This window comes from Nothobranchius furzeri, chromosome 2 (assembly GCF_043380555.1).
Source record: "Nothobranchius furzeri strain GRZ-AD chromosome 2, NfurGRZ-RIMD1, whole genome shotgun sequence".
Classification (NCBI taxonomy): domain Eukaryota; kingdom Metazoa; phylum Chordata; class Actinopteri; order Cyprinodontiformes; family Nothobranchiidae; genus Nothobranchius; species Nothobranchius furzeri.
This window is the reverse complement of record NC_091742.1, coordinates 92098918-92116490: the sequence shown is the minus strand read 5'-3', so window position 1 is coordinate 92116490 and position 17573 is coordinate 92098918. Positions and strand designations below refer to the sequence as shown.

Below are 17573 nucleotides of genomic sequence, written 5' to 3'. Positions count from 1 at the left end.
GGTGGCAGGATAATCTTGTCTTTGCTTTTTGCGGATGATTTGGTCCTCCTAGCTTCATCCAGCTCTGACCTTCAGCTCTTGCTGGGTAGGTTTGCGGCCGAGTGTTAAGCGGCTGGGATGAAGATCAGCATGTTACGTGCCGTGCCCCTTTTTGGCCACAAGATGGCCTCAGTGACTTTTGCCTCACCTGTCTCCTGGTAACCAGTTGTTACCAATTACTGAAATTACTAGGCAGCTGTTAAAAGCTGCTCTCCTGCCCTCAGTCATTGAGAAGGTCAAGGATAGTGCAGACTGGGAACAGTTTGGGCTATTCTCTTCTCCTCGGTTCGCTCTTCTGGAAATTAGATAGATGACTTGCTTGTATTTGGATTTGGGTAGATTGTTTGGATAATTTGACCTCGGAACAGCTTTTGACATTGACTTTAGGATCTCCCCTTTGGAATATATATATATTATTCTTGGTTTTCTCCCCATCCCCTTCTGGGTTGGCGCTTTTTGTTTCTCCTTTTTGAAAATCTTCGTTTGTTTTTGTATATAATATTGCTTTTTAGGTTCTTTGTAAATACTCCCTTCGTTTTGTAGTAAAATTCTTATTGTTTTTAAGCGACACAGCACTCTGTTGATTATTTACCCACACACTAATTTTATTACTCCCCTCCTCATCTCTCCTAGAGAGCCGGGGACGTAATAATGGGGCTGAACGATCTGATGAAGGGATTTTTGACCCTAATGGCCATCTGTATACACTGCCCCTATCGCCAGGCACCGCCACTTCAAATGTATAATGCTTTATGTCTTTGATCAGAATTTAAAAGATAATTAAATATAAATAATTAACAACACTAAGTGAATCAGTCTCATTGGGTTTTTATTCATTTTTGTTTTGTCAGATAAATACCTAAGCCAGGTGGTTACCATGGTAACCTTAATGGGATACTTAGCAACATTTTCATATTTTTAAATCATTTCCTAGAGCCACTGTGTGCTAAAATGATGCTTTACAGGGTGAATCACTCAGACCCCCACTGCCCTCTGTGGCCAGAATACCGCATTTTTACCTTCAGAGTGCCGGTCCCCTTCTGTTGGAGCTGACATACCTTGTCACCTTGAGACCATGGTTCTCGACCGGAAAAGGGTGGCTTGCCAACTTCGGGTCGGGGAAGAGGTCCTACCTCAAGTGGAGGAGTTTAAGTATCTTGGGGTCTTGTTCACGAGTGAGGGTAGGCGGGATCGGGAGATCGACAGGCGGATTGGTTCAGCATCTGCAGTGATCCAGACGCTGAGCCGATCTGTCGTGGTGAAGAGGGAGCTGAGCCAGAAAGCCAGGCTCTCGATTTACCGGTCGATCTACATGCCAATCCTCACCTACGGTCATGAGCTTTGGGTAATGACTGAAAGAACAAGATTGCGGAGAGAGAGTTACAGTAGTCTAATCTCTCTCAAGATTGCCGAAATGAGTTTCCTCCGTAGGGTGGCCGGGCTCAGCCTTAGAGATAGGGTGAGGAGCTCGGACATTCGGGAGGGACTCAGAGTAGAACCGCTGCTCCTCCGGATCGAAAGGAGCCAGTTGAGGTGGTTTGGGCATCTGGTCAGGCTGCCTCCTGGACGCCTCCCTGGGGAGGTGTTTTGGGCATGTCCTGCCGGCAGGAGGTCCCCGGGTCGACCCAGGACATGTTGGAGAGGTTACATCTCCAATCTGGTCCGGGAACGCCTTAGGGCCTGCCGGAGGAGCTGGTGGAGAAGGCCGGGGAGAGGACGGTCTGGAGCTCCCTAGTTGGGATGCTGCTCCTGCGACCCAGACCCGGATATGCGGAGGAAGACGACGACGAAGGAATAATTTTATTAATGAACAACAACCATGTTCTCAATGAACCTAAAAAACTCATTCATATCAAAGCTGAATGTTTTTGGAAGTAGTTTTTAGTTTGTTTTTAGTTTTAGCTATTTTAGGGGGATATCTGTGTGTGCAGGTGACTATTACTGTGCATAATTATTAGGCAACTTAACAAAAAACAAATATATAACCATTTCAATGATTTATTTTTACCAGTGAAACCAATATAGCATCTCCACATTCACAAATATACATTTCTGACATTCAAAAACAATACAAAAACAAATCAGTGACCAATATTGCCACCTTTCTTTGCAAGGACACTCAAAAGCCTGCCATCCATGGATTCTGTCAGTGTTTTGATCTGTTCACCAGCAGCATTGCGTGCAGCAGCAACCAGAGCCTCCCAGACACTGTTCAGAGAGGTGTATTGTTTTCCCTCCTTTTAAATCTCGCATTTGATGATGGACCACAGGTTCTCAATGGGGTTCAGATCAGGTGAACAAGGAGACCGTGTCATTAGTTTTTCTTCTTTTATACCCTTTCTTGCCAGCCACGCTGTGGAGTACTTGGACGCATGTGATGGAACGTTGTCCTGCATGAAAATCGTGTTTTTCTTGAAGGATGCAGACTTCTTCCTGTACCACTGCTTGAAGAAGGTGTCTTCCAGAAACTGGCAGTAGGACTGGGAGTTGAGCTTGACTCCATCCTCAACCCGAAAAGGCCCCACAAGCTCATCTTTGATGATACCAGCCCAAACCAGTACTCCACCTCCACCTTGCTGGCGTCTGAGTCGGACTGGAGCTCTCTGCCCTTTACCAATCCAGCCACGGGCCCATCCATCTGGCCCATCAAGACTCACTCTCATTTCATCAGTCCATAAAACCTTAGAAAATCAGTCTTGAGATATTTCTTGGCCCAGTCTTGATGTTTCAGCTTGTGTGTCTTGTTCAGTGGTGGTCGTCTTTCAGCCTTTCTTACCTTGGCCATGTCTCTGAGTATTGCACACCTTGTGCTTTTGGGCACTCCAGTGAAGTTGCAGCTCTGATATATGGCCAAACTGGTGGCAAGTGGCATCTTGGCAGCTGCACGCTTGACTTTTCTGAGTTCATGGGCAGTTATTTTGCACCTTGGTTTGTCCACACGCTTCTTGCAACCCTGTTGACTATTTTGAATGAAACGCTTGACTGTTCGATGATCACGCTTCAGAAGCTTTGCAATTTTAAGACTGCTGCATCCCTCTGCAAGATATCTCACTATTTTTGACTTTTCTGAGCCTGTCAAGTCCTTCTTTTGACCCATTTTGCCAAAGGAAAGGAAGTTGCCTAATAATTAGGGTTAGGGTCTTCAGCAAAGTACACTTGGAGAAAGCGTGCCATAGGGATTGAGTGTGTCATACACAAATGTGCAAATAATTGCAGAATTGAGACAGGGAGTATTGCGTCATCAATCTCAACGCATGCCAGGATGCTGGTTGCTATGATACTTCCTTTATTAACAACTTTCAAACAAACAATTATATGATATAAATTTACATTCATTGCTGTTTTGTTTAAAAGTTTCAGACTAATCGTCCTAAAATGATCAATGTCACACCCTGTCCTGTCTCCCCATTTGGTTCAGCCTGTGTCTCTGTTGATTGCTCCCACCTGCCTCTCGTTTCCCAATCACCCAAGCTCCCAGCCCTCCTGTATTTAAACCCCTCCAGTTCTGTGTCTCTTGTTGCCTCATTGTTTCCATGTCCTGTGTCCAGTGATCATTAAAGACCTTTTACGTTTTCTAGTTTGTCTGCCTGCCTGATCCCTCCCCAGTGTTTGGATCCTCACCTCCGCTCCACTCACCAGCGTGTCATGACAGAATGAGGCAACCCAGTAAAGGATCGAGCGGGGAGGTTCTCCCTTGGGAGTGCTTGCCCCAGTTTTTAACTGCGGACCACTGGCCGGCTCCTCTTCCTCCGGCATCGTCTCGCCGCGGACGCTGCCGCCGAGCCCGGGCTTCGGCGATCCTCTCCACCCTCCCGGAGCCGGAAGGAGAGTTGGACGGGGAGGCGCAGACGGACCACTCCTGCTATGTGGGCACCAGACTGGCTGTGTGCTCCCCCGGAGTTGGCCCACGGCGTTTGGAAGGATGCTGGGCTCCACCGTCACCCCTTATCCCCGGACGGAGCCGCGAGCTCGCAGCTGCCCCGGCTCGGTGCACCGGCATGGACCCGCCCCCAGTCGGATCAGCTCTCCCATCTCCGGTCCAATCAGCGCCTCCGTTGTCTGCAGGCGGAGGAACCACGCCTACAGCCCAGCTGACAGAGCTCGCCGGTCTCCGGGCGGAACTTGGCCGGATCCGTCAGCCTCCGGGAGTTCCAGCTGGACACACTGTCCTCCCCGTATCTCCAGGGGAGGGTTTCTGTCCGGCCAGCGGCCCCGCCTCCGGTCCAGTCGGCAGCTCTCTCGTCTCCAGGCCAAAGGACCGAGCTCGCAGTCCATCCAACAGAGCTCGCCGGTCTCTGAGCTGAGCTGGACCGACTCCGTCAGATCCTCAGTCTCTAGGAGGAGACAGGACAATCTATCCTCCCTGCTTTTCCAGTTACCGGCTCCACCAGGTCCCGCGCCACCAGTCCAGTTAGAGCCAGTTCCAGCGGTGGTCCCGGAGGTTGCACCGCATCCAGTTCCAGCGGTGGTCCCGGAGGTCGCACCGCGTCTGGTCCAGCCTGTCCAGTAAGAAGTCACTCTGTCTGTAACCCCCTCAACCCTAACCCTAACCCTACCACCATAACACTTAACTCATTAACTACCAATTGTTTTACTGTGTGGGCGTCGGAATGAGCCCCCACACTGTAAGAACAAACATCCCAGCTCTAAAGCCGATCTTCATCTGCATACGTCACACATCATGTGATCAGGAAGCAGAAAATCCATGTGTTAGCAGATCGTTTTGGTCCGTCGCTGTAAAAAAGTTAGGCTCAAACCGGAAAAGCTTCTGCCGATCACAACTCAACAATGGATTATTAAAAAACGGATAACGCTTGAAACACGCGGATTCTTCCAGATTTTAGAGGTGAGTCTACTCTTTGTTTTGCTATTTTTGGCGTTGGCATCATACTAGCGCGCAACGCTCTGTGACTCTTAAAATACAGTGAAAATGCTGAAAAACGCTGGCAGCAAAGGGCTTTTCTGACCAGGAAACGGAAGGCAGTGAATGAGTTAAAAGCAGGGTAAAAACACAGAAGTCTAAAATACTTGACACAACTGAACACGGGTCAGTCAGGAGCACAAACACCCAACCCCCCACCCCCCCGCAGCAGAGGTTTTTGACCCTAATAGCCTTCAATTTACATTGGTAAAGTCTTACTCGAACACAAAAATGCTGCTTGCTTGTAATCAGTTAGGTTTGTACTGCCCCCTATTGCCAGGGAAAGTACACACCGTCACTTTAAATTTGTCCACAGAGCTCACAAAACGTTTCGATCCTGTGTGGACTCTCATGTGCTTGTTTAAAGTTGACTTATGTGTAAATTTTTTTCCACAGAGCTCGCAAGCAAACTGTTTTTCTTCTGTGTGGATTCTCATGTGATTGTTTAAAGTTGACTTTTCAGTAAATCTTTGTCCACAGAGCCCACAGGCAAAAGGCTTACAGTTTTTCTTCTGTGTGGATTCTCATGTGACTGTTTAAACCTGACTTTTGGGTAAATCTTTTTCCACAGAGCCCACAGGCAAAAGGTTTATGTCCTGTGTGGATTCTCAAGTGATTGTTTAAAGTTGTCCTTTGGGTAAATCTGTGTCCACAGAGCTCACAGAAAAAAGGTTTCTGTCCTGCGTGGACTCTTATGTGACTGTTTAAAGTTGACTTATGTTTAAATCTTTTTCCACAGAGCTCACAGACAAAAGGTTTCTGTCCTGTGTGGACTCTCATGTGATCGTTTAATGTTGACTTATGGGTAAATCGATTTTCACAGAGCTCGCAAGCAAACTGTTTTTCTTCTGTGTGGATTCTCATGTGACTGTTTAAACCTGACTTTTGGGTAAATCTTTTTCTACAGAGCTCACAGGCAAAAGGTTTATGTCCTGTGTGGACTCTCATGTGATCGTTTAATGTTGACTTATGGGTAAATCGATTTCCACAGAGCTCGCAAGAAAACAGTTTTTCTTCTGTGTGGATTCTCATGTGAGTGTTTAAGTGCGACTTTTGGGTAAATCTTTTTCTACAGAGCCCACAGGCAAAAGGTTTCTGTCCTGTGTGGACTCTCTGGTGTCTGTGAAAACTTGATTTTCCTCTTAACATTTTTCCACAGTCACCACAACTAAATGATTTTAGTTCTTTCTGGACTTCCCTATATGAGTCTACAGGTTGCTTAAGTCCAACAGATTTTTTATTAACCAAAGAGCTGGAAGACCTGATTACTGAATGGCTGGTTACTCTCACATGTTTCTGAAGAGACTGCTTGTCATGAAATCGTTCACCGCACTCAAGACAGCTAAAAGATAGGTTGACTGTCTTAACATCTGACTCAGAAGACCTTTTCTCATTCCAGTCATGGTCTTTGTCTCCAGTTTCAGACCCAGAGTCTGACATCCCAGAGTCTAGACTCATATCATCATCTCCACTAACTTCAGTCTCTGAAGAATCAGATGTTTGTTCATGAGGGTTCAGATCTGGGTTCCTGCTAGTTCCTACTCCTCCACCAGTTTCTGCTGTCATCTGGTCAGATGAGCTGCTGGTTGGAACATCTTTGTCTTCTATTTGCTGCTGATGAAGCTGTGAAAACAGACGTTTCTCTTCATCATCCTCACTCTTTATAGAAACAGCACTGAACTGAAACCAGGCAGAATCAGTCTCCTCCTTCAAACAGAGATGCTCTCCCTCCAGACTGGTCCAGAGCTCCTCCTTTTCCTCCTTTATGTGGAGATGTTCTGGGTCCTGCTGTTCCACACCAGCACTCTGTTCTTCAGGATCTTCTTTAACCTGCACCATCTGTTGAACACCTGTAGGAAACAGAAACACATAATGTGAATTACCGACTGCTGTAACTTTAAATTCACACATATGAGAGTTGTGTTATTGCAGGGGTCTCCAACATGTTGGTCGTGAGCTACCGGTAGCTCTTGAAAGTCGCTGGCCTGGAAGCAGCCAGTGAGCTGCCCAGCTTGACTTGTAATTAACAAGGGACGGATTTCTAATTTGATGGAAGGCCTTCCCCGATTCTCGTAATATCTAATGTAAAATTAGCATTTGTGGAAGTAAAATAAAATCTGATTATTGCACAAATCTTTCAGCAAAAGTATTCTACTGGAAATATGTGGAATGGATTAATTGTTCAAGTTGCAGCGCGGATCTCCGTTTCTGATATCAGCGGCTGCAGCTGCAGGTGCTTCTAAAGACGAGGTGACGTCGGTCACACAGACCTGGTTTCAGAAAAACATCCTCAATAAAATATTGTGGGCGACTGTAAAGTAGGGCTGCTCGATTATGGCAAAACCAATAATAACGATTGTTGCGACTGAAATTGAGATCTCGATTATTTAAGACAATTTTTCAATTTATGTTGATTTTATTTGTTTTTATTCAGCCATAAAGCTGCTCAGGACACAATCAGGACAAAAATATATAAGAAACAAGATGATCACTAAAATAACTCCTGATTCCCAGTATAAAAAGACCAATATGCTTATAGCTCATAGTTTATGACCCAAGGGCTATAGACCTTGGTTTAACTCATTTAAGTCTAACCAGTACAGACCCAAATACTAACATCTTGCAGATACTGACAGCAAGAATTATACAGTGGCATTTATAACAAACACATGCAAATAAATTGATGTTCACAAAAACACTTAGTCTTAGTCATGTCAAGGTGCTGTAGGAGAGTGCACTAGCACCATGTCCTCAGAGAGATTAGTTATTATTTATCAGCGTGAGGAACTTATTTCTATCTATTTCTACCTTATTTATAAACTATTTACAAGTCCATTCATTAATGTAATAATTGTCCCAACCAAAGCTGCACCCCCCACTCGGTCTCACAGCAATCAGGGGCAAGCTGCACGTGTGCTTAGTGCGCCGCACGCACACATTTAGCCGTTTTAGTGGCTCAGGAGTCCGCAGGTACGGTGTGTGTGATCTGAGTTTTGAATGATTATAAAAACAAAACAAGCCGATTATTTGCTCCTCCCACTTGCGCTGCCCTGAGTTGCAAATGAAGCGCTCCTCCCACAGTGTTGCCAACTTAGCGACTTTGACGCTATTTCTAACAGCTTTTCAGACCCCCTTCTTGACTTTTTAAATCTTAAAAGTACCTAGTGAACACCTCAGAAACATCTCTGGTAACCCTTAGCTACTTTCTGGATAACTGTCGTTGACATTTCCTGCAGGTTAGCTAAACACTCTGCCTGCAAAGTCCTCTCTGCGTAAATATGTCGTTAAAGCAAATTAAATGGCCTTCGCTTATTAACACGATTACCGTATTTTCACGACCATAGGGCCGCCGTGTTATAGGGCGCAGCTTCAGTTAAGGGTGTCTTTTTGGTATTTAACACATACAAAAGGCGGTTATAGGGCGCGGGCACGGTAAAACGTACCGGTAAAACATCTGTGTGGGTTCAGGACTCTGAACATATCAGTGCAAACCAGACATTGTGAAAATTATAAACAGCCAAAAGCATGCGTCACTTTACTGGTCTAGTCCTGGTTCAGACCTGGTTTAGAGCGCACGTGCACTTCCTCATTGCGTGCGCTGACGGCTCGTGCTCTTCTAATGGGCTCGACACACGGGAGGCAACTTCGCCTCTCCTCCATTCATTTTCAATGAGACAAGCGCGACAAAGCAATAATTGCGGGTCTCCCTCTTACTAAAGCCGGGCGTACACTGGGAGTGCTGCAAGAGGACACACAGGGATTTATGGGGGTTGGATGAGGAAAACGAAATAAAGTAAATCTGTGTTTTGTGATCTGTTTAATTCGACATGAACACGACAAGCACGCTTTCTTGACAATCTTTGTGAGTAAAAAACGTGTAGAAATAAAAACGAACAGCGTGTTTTATTAGAGAAATAGCGGGCAAGCGGTGTTGATGCATGATTGCGCATGCGCCGTGAGCGGTTCTGGTACTTATTGGGTCGCAGCTGCTCGAAGCGCCGCTTCAACAGTGCGATACCCTCACGAGGGACGAGCAAAATAACACGCCAGAAGTCTGTGCGAGCTCACGATTGCACGGTTGAAGTGGTGCAGCGAGCGGCTGAGATCCAAAAAGTACCAGAACTGCTCACGGCGCATGCGCAATCATGCATCAACACCGCTTGCCCGCTATTTCTCTAATAACACACGCTGTTCGTTTTTATTTCTACACGTTTTTTACTCACAAAGATTGTCAAGAAAGCGTGTTTGTCGTGTTCATGTCAAATTAAACTGATCACAAAACACAGATTTACTTTCTTTATTTCGTTTTCCTCATCCAACCCCCATAGATCCCTGTGTGTCCTCCTGCAGCACTCCCGAAGGACATCAGCTCCGTACATCTCCGAGCAAACATGAACAAGTTGATTATTATTATGTTTTAAATAGTAAAATCAGAAGTAAGATTTCACATAACTCTAGCAGCACCTTGTGAAACATCATATCTACCACTTTTTTTAACGCTGAACCGCTTACATAACCTTAATTCCCTCCAACCTGACACAGCAAAACAAAACAGAAGATTCACATCCCCTTATGCGCTGTGTTGAAGTTCAGAATGTGTTTAGTTGGTAGATTTAACCACATAAACTTTCCACATGAACAAAATCATATGTGTGTTATTAAAAGGCCTAAGAAAATAGTGTGATTTGAATTGTGTTTGATTAAAAAAAGGTAGCGGGAGCAAATATGAGTTTGGTTGTGCTTTATTTGAGCGCTATTACCGGTAATTAATCATCAAATCCATCAAAGTCCTCATCTTCTGTATCTGATAAGAACAACTGGGCTAGAGTACAGTCAAACACGCCAGGTTCTCTCTCGTCACAGTCAGAATCTGTCTCGTTGCCGTTCGTCTCCTCATGAATGATGCCGGCTTTTGCAAAAGCCCGAACAACTGTAGAAGTAGACACATTAGCCCAAGCTTTTGCAATCCATTCACAAATTACGGCGTAACTTGCCCGGCGTTGCCTCCCAGTCTTTGTAAACGTGTGTTTGCCATCTGTCATCCATCGCTCCCACGCTGTTCGCAGCCTTACTTTGAACGCCCTGTTCACGCCAATGTCCAGGAGTTGGTGTTACTTTGTCAAGACTCCCGGAATGACAGCGAGCTCCGAGTTCATTTGCTTCACCCGTTTTTTCACATCGTCCGTGAGATGAGCGCGCATGGAGTCATAGATCAACAGGGACGGTGACGTGTGGAAAAAACCGCCTGGTCTCTTCACATACAACTCACTCAGCCACTCTTTCATTTTGTCCTCATCCATCCATCCCTTTTCGTTAGCCTTGACGATGACTCCAGCTGGAAATTTCTCTTTAGGCAGAGTCTTTCTCTTAAAAACCACCATAGGTGGCAGTTTCTGTCCATTAGCATGGCAGCCAAGCACAACAGTAAATGCTGATTTTTCGTGTCCCGTTGTGCGTATCGGTACCGTGCTAGACCCCTTCTTCTCAACAGTGTGATTCACCGGGATGTCAAAAGTGAGCGGCACTTCGTCCATGTTGGTTATGTGGCTGGGCTGGATGTGTTTGTCGGCAATCTTCTTGCAGTAGGAGCGGAAGATGGACAGCTTTTCTTTGTAATCCACTGGAAGTTGCTGAGCCACCGTAGTCCTTGCCCGGATGGAAAGATGACGGCGTTTCATAAAACGAAAGCACCAAGACGCACCTCCTTGAAAATGTTCAATGTTCATTTCTTGTGCGAGCGTTACTGCTCTCAGACGAATGGTGACGGTAGAGACGCTTCTCCCAGCTGTCCTCTGCTCGTTAACCCAAAGCTCGAGGCGGTCTTCCCGCTCAGGCCAACTGGCTTTGTGCCCACGGAAACTCAGCTGCGTCTTCTTTACTTGTCGGAGTTCGTTTTCCAACTTCCTCCACTTGCGAACCATGGAATCATTCATGATGAATTGTCTCGCCGCTGCTCTATTTCCGTGTTTCTCCGCGTAGCTGATCGCTTGCAGTTTAAACTGTGCGTCATAGGCGTGTCTCTTAGCAGGTGCCATTCTCAGAGTTGTCAGAACAATGTTCAGCATGCCACGCATACCTGCCCTTTTGAACTATTCGGGGTCTGTCTTCGCTCACGTCCTCACGTTCACGCCCCCTGTCTTCTACTACGTTCGCGTCTCACAACAACACAATAGGCGCGCCGCACCATAGGGCGCGGCGTACATTTTGGAGAAAATTTAAGACTTTTAGGTGCGCCTTATGGTCGTGAAAATATGGTAATAGGCTTCCATAGTCTGGACATCTCCTGTGATTTAGTTTCAACAAATTTCCCTCAACAGTTTCAGCTGATTGTCCCGTTTAGGAATAAAACACGATTTTCAAATCTCTCTCTCTCTCTTGCTCATCCGTCAGACCCGCTGATCCAGAGGCAGAGAAAAAGGTTAAACCTCCAATCCTGCTTTAATGTCGTCAGCATTTATTGTTGACAGGTTAATCATTCACAGAAAGTAGATTTCTTATTCATTATCTGAAAGTATCTGATTGGTTAATAAACATAATATTTTGTTTAGTTTGATTTTCGGAATCTCACTTTCTTCCTTGTACTTTTTTATAATATTGATGTACTAAAATCAGGGGTGGACCTTTAAAGCGCCCGAGCGCCAATGGCGCTAAATTTTCTCGTCGGGCAGTAAATACTTGACGATTTACCGCCCAGGTGGCGCCCAAGCCTTGTTTGTCATTTATACACCGGCTTTCACCTACATCATGGCCCCGCCCTGTAGGAAGCCGCCGTTTTCGTTTCACGCACGTGAACCTGCGCGCCTCTAGCCACTTGTGCACTTGGGATGGGATTTCTTGATGAAATCTCCGGCAAAACGCTTTAAAACTGGTGAGAAGCGACAGTTCGAAACGGTATGAAACAGCAGCGTGTGTGTAGGTGCCGTGGAATGATTCTTGGCGGTTGACGGGAGGCGCAGAGAATGGCCGTGTTCGAGTTGAGCAGTGCCTCGTCTGGAAAACAGACGAGAGCAGACAGAAGTAGCAGGGGGAGTGGCTGAAAGCCGGCGTTTAACGGGCTCGACACACGGGAGGCAACATCGCCTCTCCTCCATTCATTTTCAATGAGACATGCGGGACAAAGCGATAATCGCGGGTCTCCCTCCTACCAAGCGAAACGCGAAAAACGTGCGTGTGAAATTTTGCGCTCGTGCACGTGTCGTACACAGGCGACCCAGCGACGCGACCCCAGAAAGTTGAAACATTTTCAACTTTTCATCGATGTCGCTTGGACGAGGACCAATCAACGGAGGTTTCATTCACTGACCAATGAGCGGACAGGATGCTCCACACATCTCCGAGCAAACATGAAGGAGAAGTTGATTATTATTATGTTTTATATAGTAACATCAGAAGTAAGATTTCACATAACTCTAACAGCACCTTGTGACACATCATATCTACCGCTTTATTAACTCTGAACCGCTTAAATTAACTTAATTCCCTCCAACCTGACACAGCCAAGCAAAACAACAGAAGTTTCGAGTTCGCCATGAAACAGAACGCGTAAACGGCTTTGCTGCTGGCCGCGGGTCGCCTCCCGTGTGTCAGGTAATAAAAGCGGCAGCGACGAATTCCGCTGATCGCGGTCGTTTGTCGCCTCCAGTGTGTCGAGCCCATTAGTCGGACACAATTTCCTGCATGTGTAGCTCGGGGGTGACGATGGCTGAAGATATCGCGTTAGCGTTCACACTTGTTCAATTTTCAATTTTAATTCTGGTGCCTGTTAGCAGCAGAAACACATCGTCACGTGCTTGTGGATATCATATATTCTATATGAAGACATGACTGTAATAATAAGTAAAGGTTAGCAGTTGTAGCTTCAGTGTGCTCATAGGAAACGTGACAAAAGAAAACAAAACACATTTCTCTTTATGGCCTATATAGTTGTCATCATCAACGTTACATGATTTACAGAATACATGTGAACAACTAACATTTCATGTTCCACCACCGGATGTTTGGATCAAAATATGAATCAATCAGATCTTAGATCAGGTGAGAGCCAGGCATTTCCCGTCATTCCCTAGGTTTTGCAGCCGAGGCAGAGCAACTGCAGCGCCTTGCTCCAAAATCTGCGGCCGCCTTGATCTCACGAGTTGATCGTTGCCTACGTATGCATGACGTCAGAGCAAGTCGGCGTCAAGTCGGACACAAATCTAACCGGCATGCACTGCTCGCCGATCACCGCTGGTCTAATCTGCGCAGAACTGGCTCATCTCGAACACAGCCAATGGCTCGAGTACAGCAAAGCGGCGTTGGTGATGTACTGCGTTGTATGCCGGAAGTATGCGACGACAAAATCGTGTTTTGTTGAGGGAACAAACAAATTCAAACTTGAATACGTTATTATGTGTGTGAATGTGTACAAAATAAAGGTTTATTACATTTAAAACGGTTCAGTTGTTATTTTGACTCGTTTTGGCAGCTGACCTGCGGGGCCGGTAAATATTCAGAGTTACCGGCCCTGCTGGCCGGTTGGTTTTGAAGTTTATGTCCACCCCTGGAAATACAGAGAAATCAACTAACATAAGCACATTCACACATGGACTTGAATACATGGAATAGCGGAAGCTCTTCTGTACTTTCATTAAGTAGCTCACAAGCCCAAAAAGGTTGGAGACGCCTGGATTAATGCTTTAAGTTGGTGAAATCAGAAATGACTCAAATTACAGGAAATCTCTTTTGAATTGAGAGACTTTTTCTTGGGAGGTGAATAAAAAAATGTAGGCTTACTAGTTCCAGACCAACAAAAGCCTGTGTTACTCTGAGGTTCAGGTTATGTTATTGACAATTATACTGAAAAGTCAGACAACTGCTAAACAGTGAATCAAAAACAGATGTGTAGAAAAACAACTGTAGCTCAGAGTGCTCTTAAAGTTGCAATTTGACTTGCTCTCATGTTTCCATAAGACCACCACCCACTCGACTAGGACATTAAATTCACTGAGCTGCATGCTGAATTAGCGACTGCACTCTGGAGTCACATGTGGAGGCTGCAGTAAGCATTTTGTTTTTGTCTTTAGCGCTGCAGACCATTTGTTGCAGCACGGAAATGCTGAATAGTTTCACAACTTTTAAATCAAAAAGATAATCAGTCCATCGCCATTCTCCTTCCCGGCAACTCCGTTCTGCTGACTCCAGCCTCCTTTCCCCTTTCAAAACAAAACATGGCAACATGGGGGATGGAGCCTTTGCAGCCGCTGCCCCCACACTTTGGAACTCTCTCCCACTAAACATCAGGAATGCCGTCTCTCTTTCTACTTTTAAGTCTCTGCTTAAAACCCACTTCTTTAAACTGGCCTTCTCTTAAGATCAACCCAGCATCCCCCAGTCTGTTTACTATGTTTCATGTTGTTTTATTATGTGTTTATTGCATTTTTTGTGAAGCCTCTTTGAGTGACCTAACAAGCGCTATATAAGATTGATGTATTATTATTATTATTATTATTATTATTATCACTTACAACTGCAGAAGGCAAAGTGTGTCCCCACTCCCTGTTCAGCTATTTTCCTGCACCAGATCTGGCTTTTACAGATGTTTCCCACCTGTGTGAATAACACATCTGTCTAAGAGAAAAACCACTTCTCCAACTCATTTACTTATTTACATATCTGAAAGGTGGCAGCCCTACCTGTGTCCATGCTGTCCAGGTCCAGGTGGTGAAGAACACACGATGAATCAGTCCCAGCTGATGGATGATCCTGAAGTGGTAGCAGGTTTTCTTTAGCCGTGTTTAGCTAACAGCTGCAATAGAAACAAAGCAGGAGAGCTGATTAAGATGCTGCTTCAGAACAACGCAGGAGATTAAAGATCCAACGCTTTGGTTCTGGCCAAAGGAACAGCAGCAGATCCAGAGGGCAGGAAGTCTAGAGAAAAGCTTTTCTCACCCACAACCTGATTCTGGAGCTCCGATTGTCACGAAGACCGCAGAATATCTTCTCTGGTTCTGGAAAGAACTCCACCAAGTTGTTGAGGAGGAGAAGAAAGTTTCCACAGCCTGGTGAGAAGATTTCTGCAGCAGCAGCAGTTAGTCGCTTTAGCTGATCAACTCTCCCAGAGACTGAAGTGAAGACATTTTTACTGCAGAGCCTCAAATATTCTCCTCACACACCAGAACAACAACAAGCTATCTCTGCTAGCAGCTTCCGGTTTCTGCTTTTTCCGGTGGTCGGTGACCAGCGTAAAGGTGCACTACCGCCACCTGCTGGAGCAGAATAAAACACACCTGTGTGTTCAGAATGGGACTAAGAAACACACATACTGTAGGTCCCCAAACAATTACTTAAAGTAAAGACAAATTAATTGTACACCTGTTTTAATAATTATTGTTATTTACTTTATTTTTATTTTAATCTTGCTTGTCTTTATCTCATCTGTTTTTCTTTGATATAAAGCTAATTATGTGTCTGTTGCTGCTGCCTCTTGGCCAGATCGTTGTTGTAAATGAGAATGAGTTCTCTACCGACTCATCTGGTTAAATATATTTCTGACACACACACACACACACACACACACACACACACACACACACACACACACACACACACACACACACACACACACCGGCAGCAGGCGCTGGAAAAAACACAAAGGAAGGGGCGCGTCGGCTCTGCGCTGACGGCGCAAAGCATCATCAGAGTTGAAGTCTTTGCGGTAAAATCGGCCAGCGGGCCAGTTTTAACATATTTTTGATATTTATCTCGCGGGCCACATAAAAATGCTCCGCAGGCCTTGACTCTGACATATGTGGTCTAGAGTGTGCCCCCTGGTGTCCCCAGAAACATGCTGGGTAAAGCCGAAGGAGTCCATAAGGCTGGAGAAATTCATGGAAAAGTGATCAGAGAGATCATCAACGTGGATGTTAAAGTCACCAACAATCACCAGTCTGGACAGCTTCACAGTGGATAGAAAGTCACTAAACTCCTGAAGGAAAGAACTGTTTGAACCAGGTGGACGATAGACCACAGCACAGTAGAACGGTTCCTTACGCCCGACTTCAGCTGCAGTTCAAAGGAAGCAGTGACCAGAGGTTGTAGAGCTACATGGAAGATGGTCTCTGAAAACAACAGCTAGGCCTCCACCACGACCAGAACCCCGGGGCTAGCTAAGAAAAGAATAACCACTCAGGCAGAGTTCAATTGCACCAGAATAATCAGAAGTTTGCTGCCAAACTTCAGTCAGAAACAGAAAATCCAGGTTTTTATACAGAATTGGATCATTGAGCAGGAAGGACTTATTAACAGAGCGGGTATTTAATAGAGCCATGCTGAGTGATGAGGAGGAATCACAAACTACAGAAACAGCTGGAGTTAGTGGACGTAAATTAGCGGGGTTAGATCCACGGTGTTTATAAAAACCATTTATGGAGGGAACAGGAGGAGAAACCACTGAGGAATGAGGATAAACCGACCTTAAAAAACTTGCATGAGGATGCTGAGTCATGTTTATCTGAGGTTCTGCTGTAAACGTTTTTAGGAGACAAACAGGAAGTGGGCGTGGTTTATTATAGCTAATCCAAACTTGTCATCTTTCCCCAGAATCTAAAATAATCTGAAAATCTCAGAGCTGAAATGTTTTCAGCACAAACTACAACATTAATAGATTTAAAAGCTTTTTAAGCTAAACCCGTCTGAATGAAACAGTTATTTTCTAAATGTAAATAAAAACTACCGTCTGTTATCTAACTCCAGCTGCTACTGAGACCTCTGGGTTTCTGCTGGATTAAACGTCTCCAGAATTATTGACTAATGACCCAAAATCTGACTTTCTAGTTTTATTTCAGTGTAACTCAAGACTTTTGTCACAAATTGTTTATAAAGACAAGAAACAACACAACAGGGAACATCCCATAATATTTCAGATGGAAACAAGAGATTACTGGAGGCCTGAGTCTGACTGAGACTGGTAATCCTGAGGAACCAGCATCACCATCAGATGGTTCTGGTACCTTTGGGTTCTCCACAGTTGGACTGAATTCAGAAACAAAAGCAGAACAAAGACTGGAGCTCCTACAGCTTGTAGAACCTCCTTCAGGAACTCAGGAATCATCTTCTGTTGGACCTCTTCATGGTCCTGGAGGAGTTCTGGTCCACTCTTCTTGACGTTAGCAGACCTTCAGCTCTCTGAAGGTCCCACCACTCAGTCTGGTTCTATAGTCTGGACTCTGGCTGGACCACTGCAACATTCTGATTGTTGTAGATCTGCTGCTGTGTTCTGGATCACGTGTTCTGCTTCATGACCCGGTTTGATCCCATCTCCAGCTGTCAGACAGATGTTCTCACGTTTGACTCTAGAAGACATTGGTCTCTAGAGGAGTTCATGGTGAACTTAATGAGTCCAGTTGGGTCGGAACCAGCCCAGACCATCAGCCCTCCACCACCGTGCGGACAGCTGGGCTCAGACGGTTGTGATGCAGTGCATTATGGGTAAACATCTCCTCACTGGGACATTTTTTCAGGATCTGGTGCCGTCATTAAAATAACAAAACTACATTCCACTATAACTGACTATGGTACTCTTCTATAATGCAGAATCATTTATGCCCGCAACTCGATGCATTGATTATTTTCCTCA

At 45.4% G+C, this 17573-nt stretch overlaps 1 protein-coding gene across 1 annotated transcript; it reads right to left on the bottom strand.

The window, feature by feature from the left end:
- Positions 1-3304: 3304 nt before the first annotated feature.
- LOC107372467 (zinc finger protein OZF-like) lies at positions 3305-15695 on the bottom strand. Its single transcript, XM_070548299.1, has 3 exons — positions 14888-15695; positions 14464-14744; positions 3305-6810 (listed from the first exon to the last, which is right to left on the bottom strand). Exon 3 carries the CDS (start codon positions 6797-6799, stop codon positions 5459-5461), a length of 1341 nt encoding a protein of 446 aa, XP_070404400.1. The 5' UTR covers positions 6800-6810; positions 14464-14744; positions 14888-15695; the 3' UTR covers positions 3305-5458.
- Positions 15696-17573: the final 1878 nt, after the last annotated feature.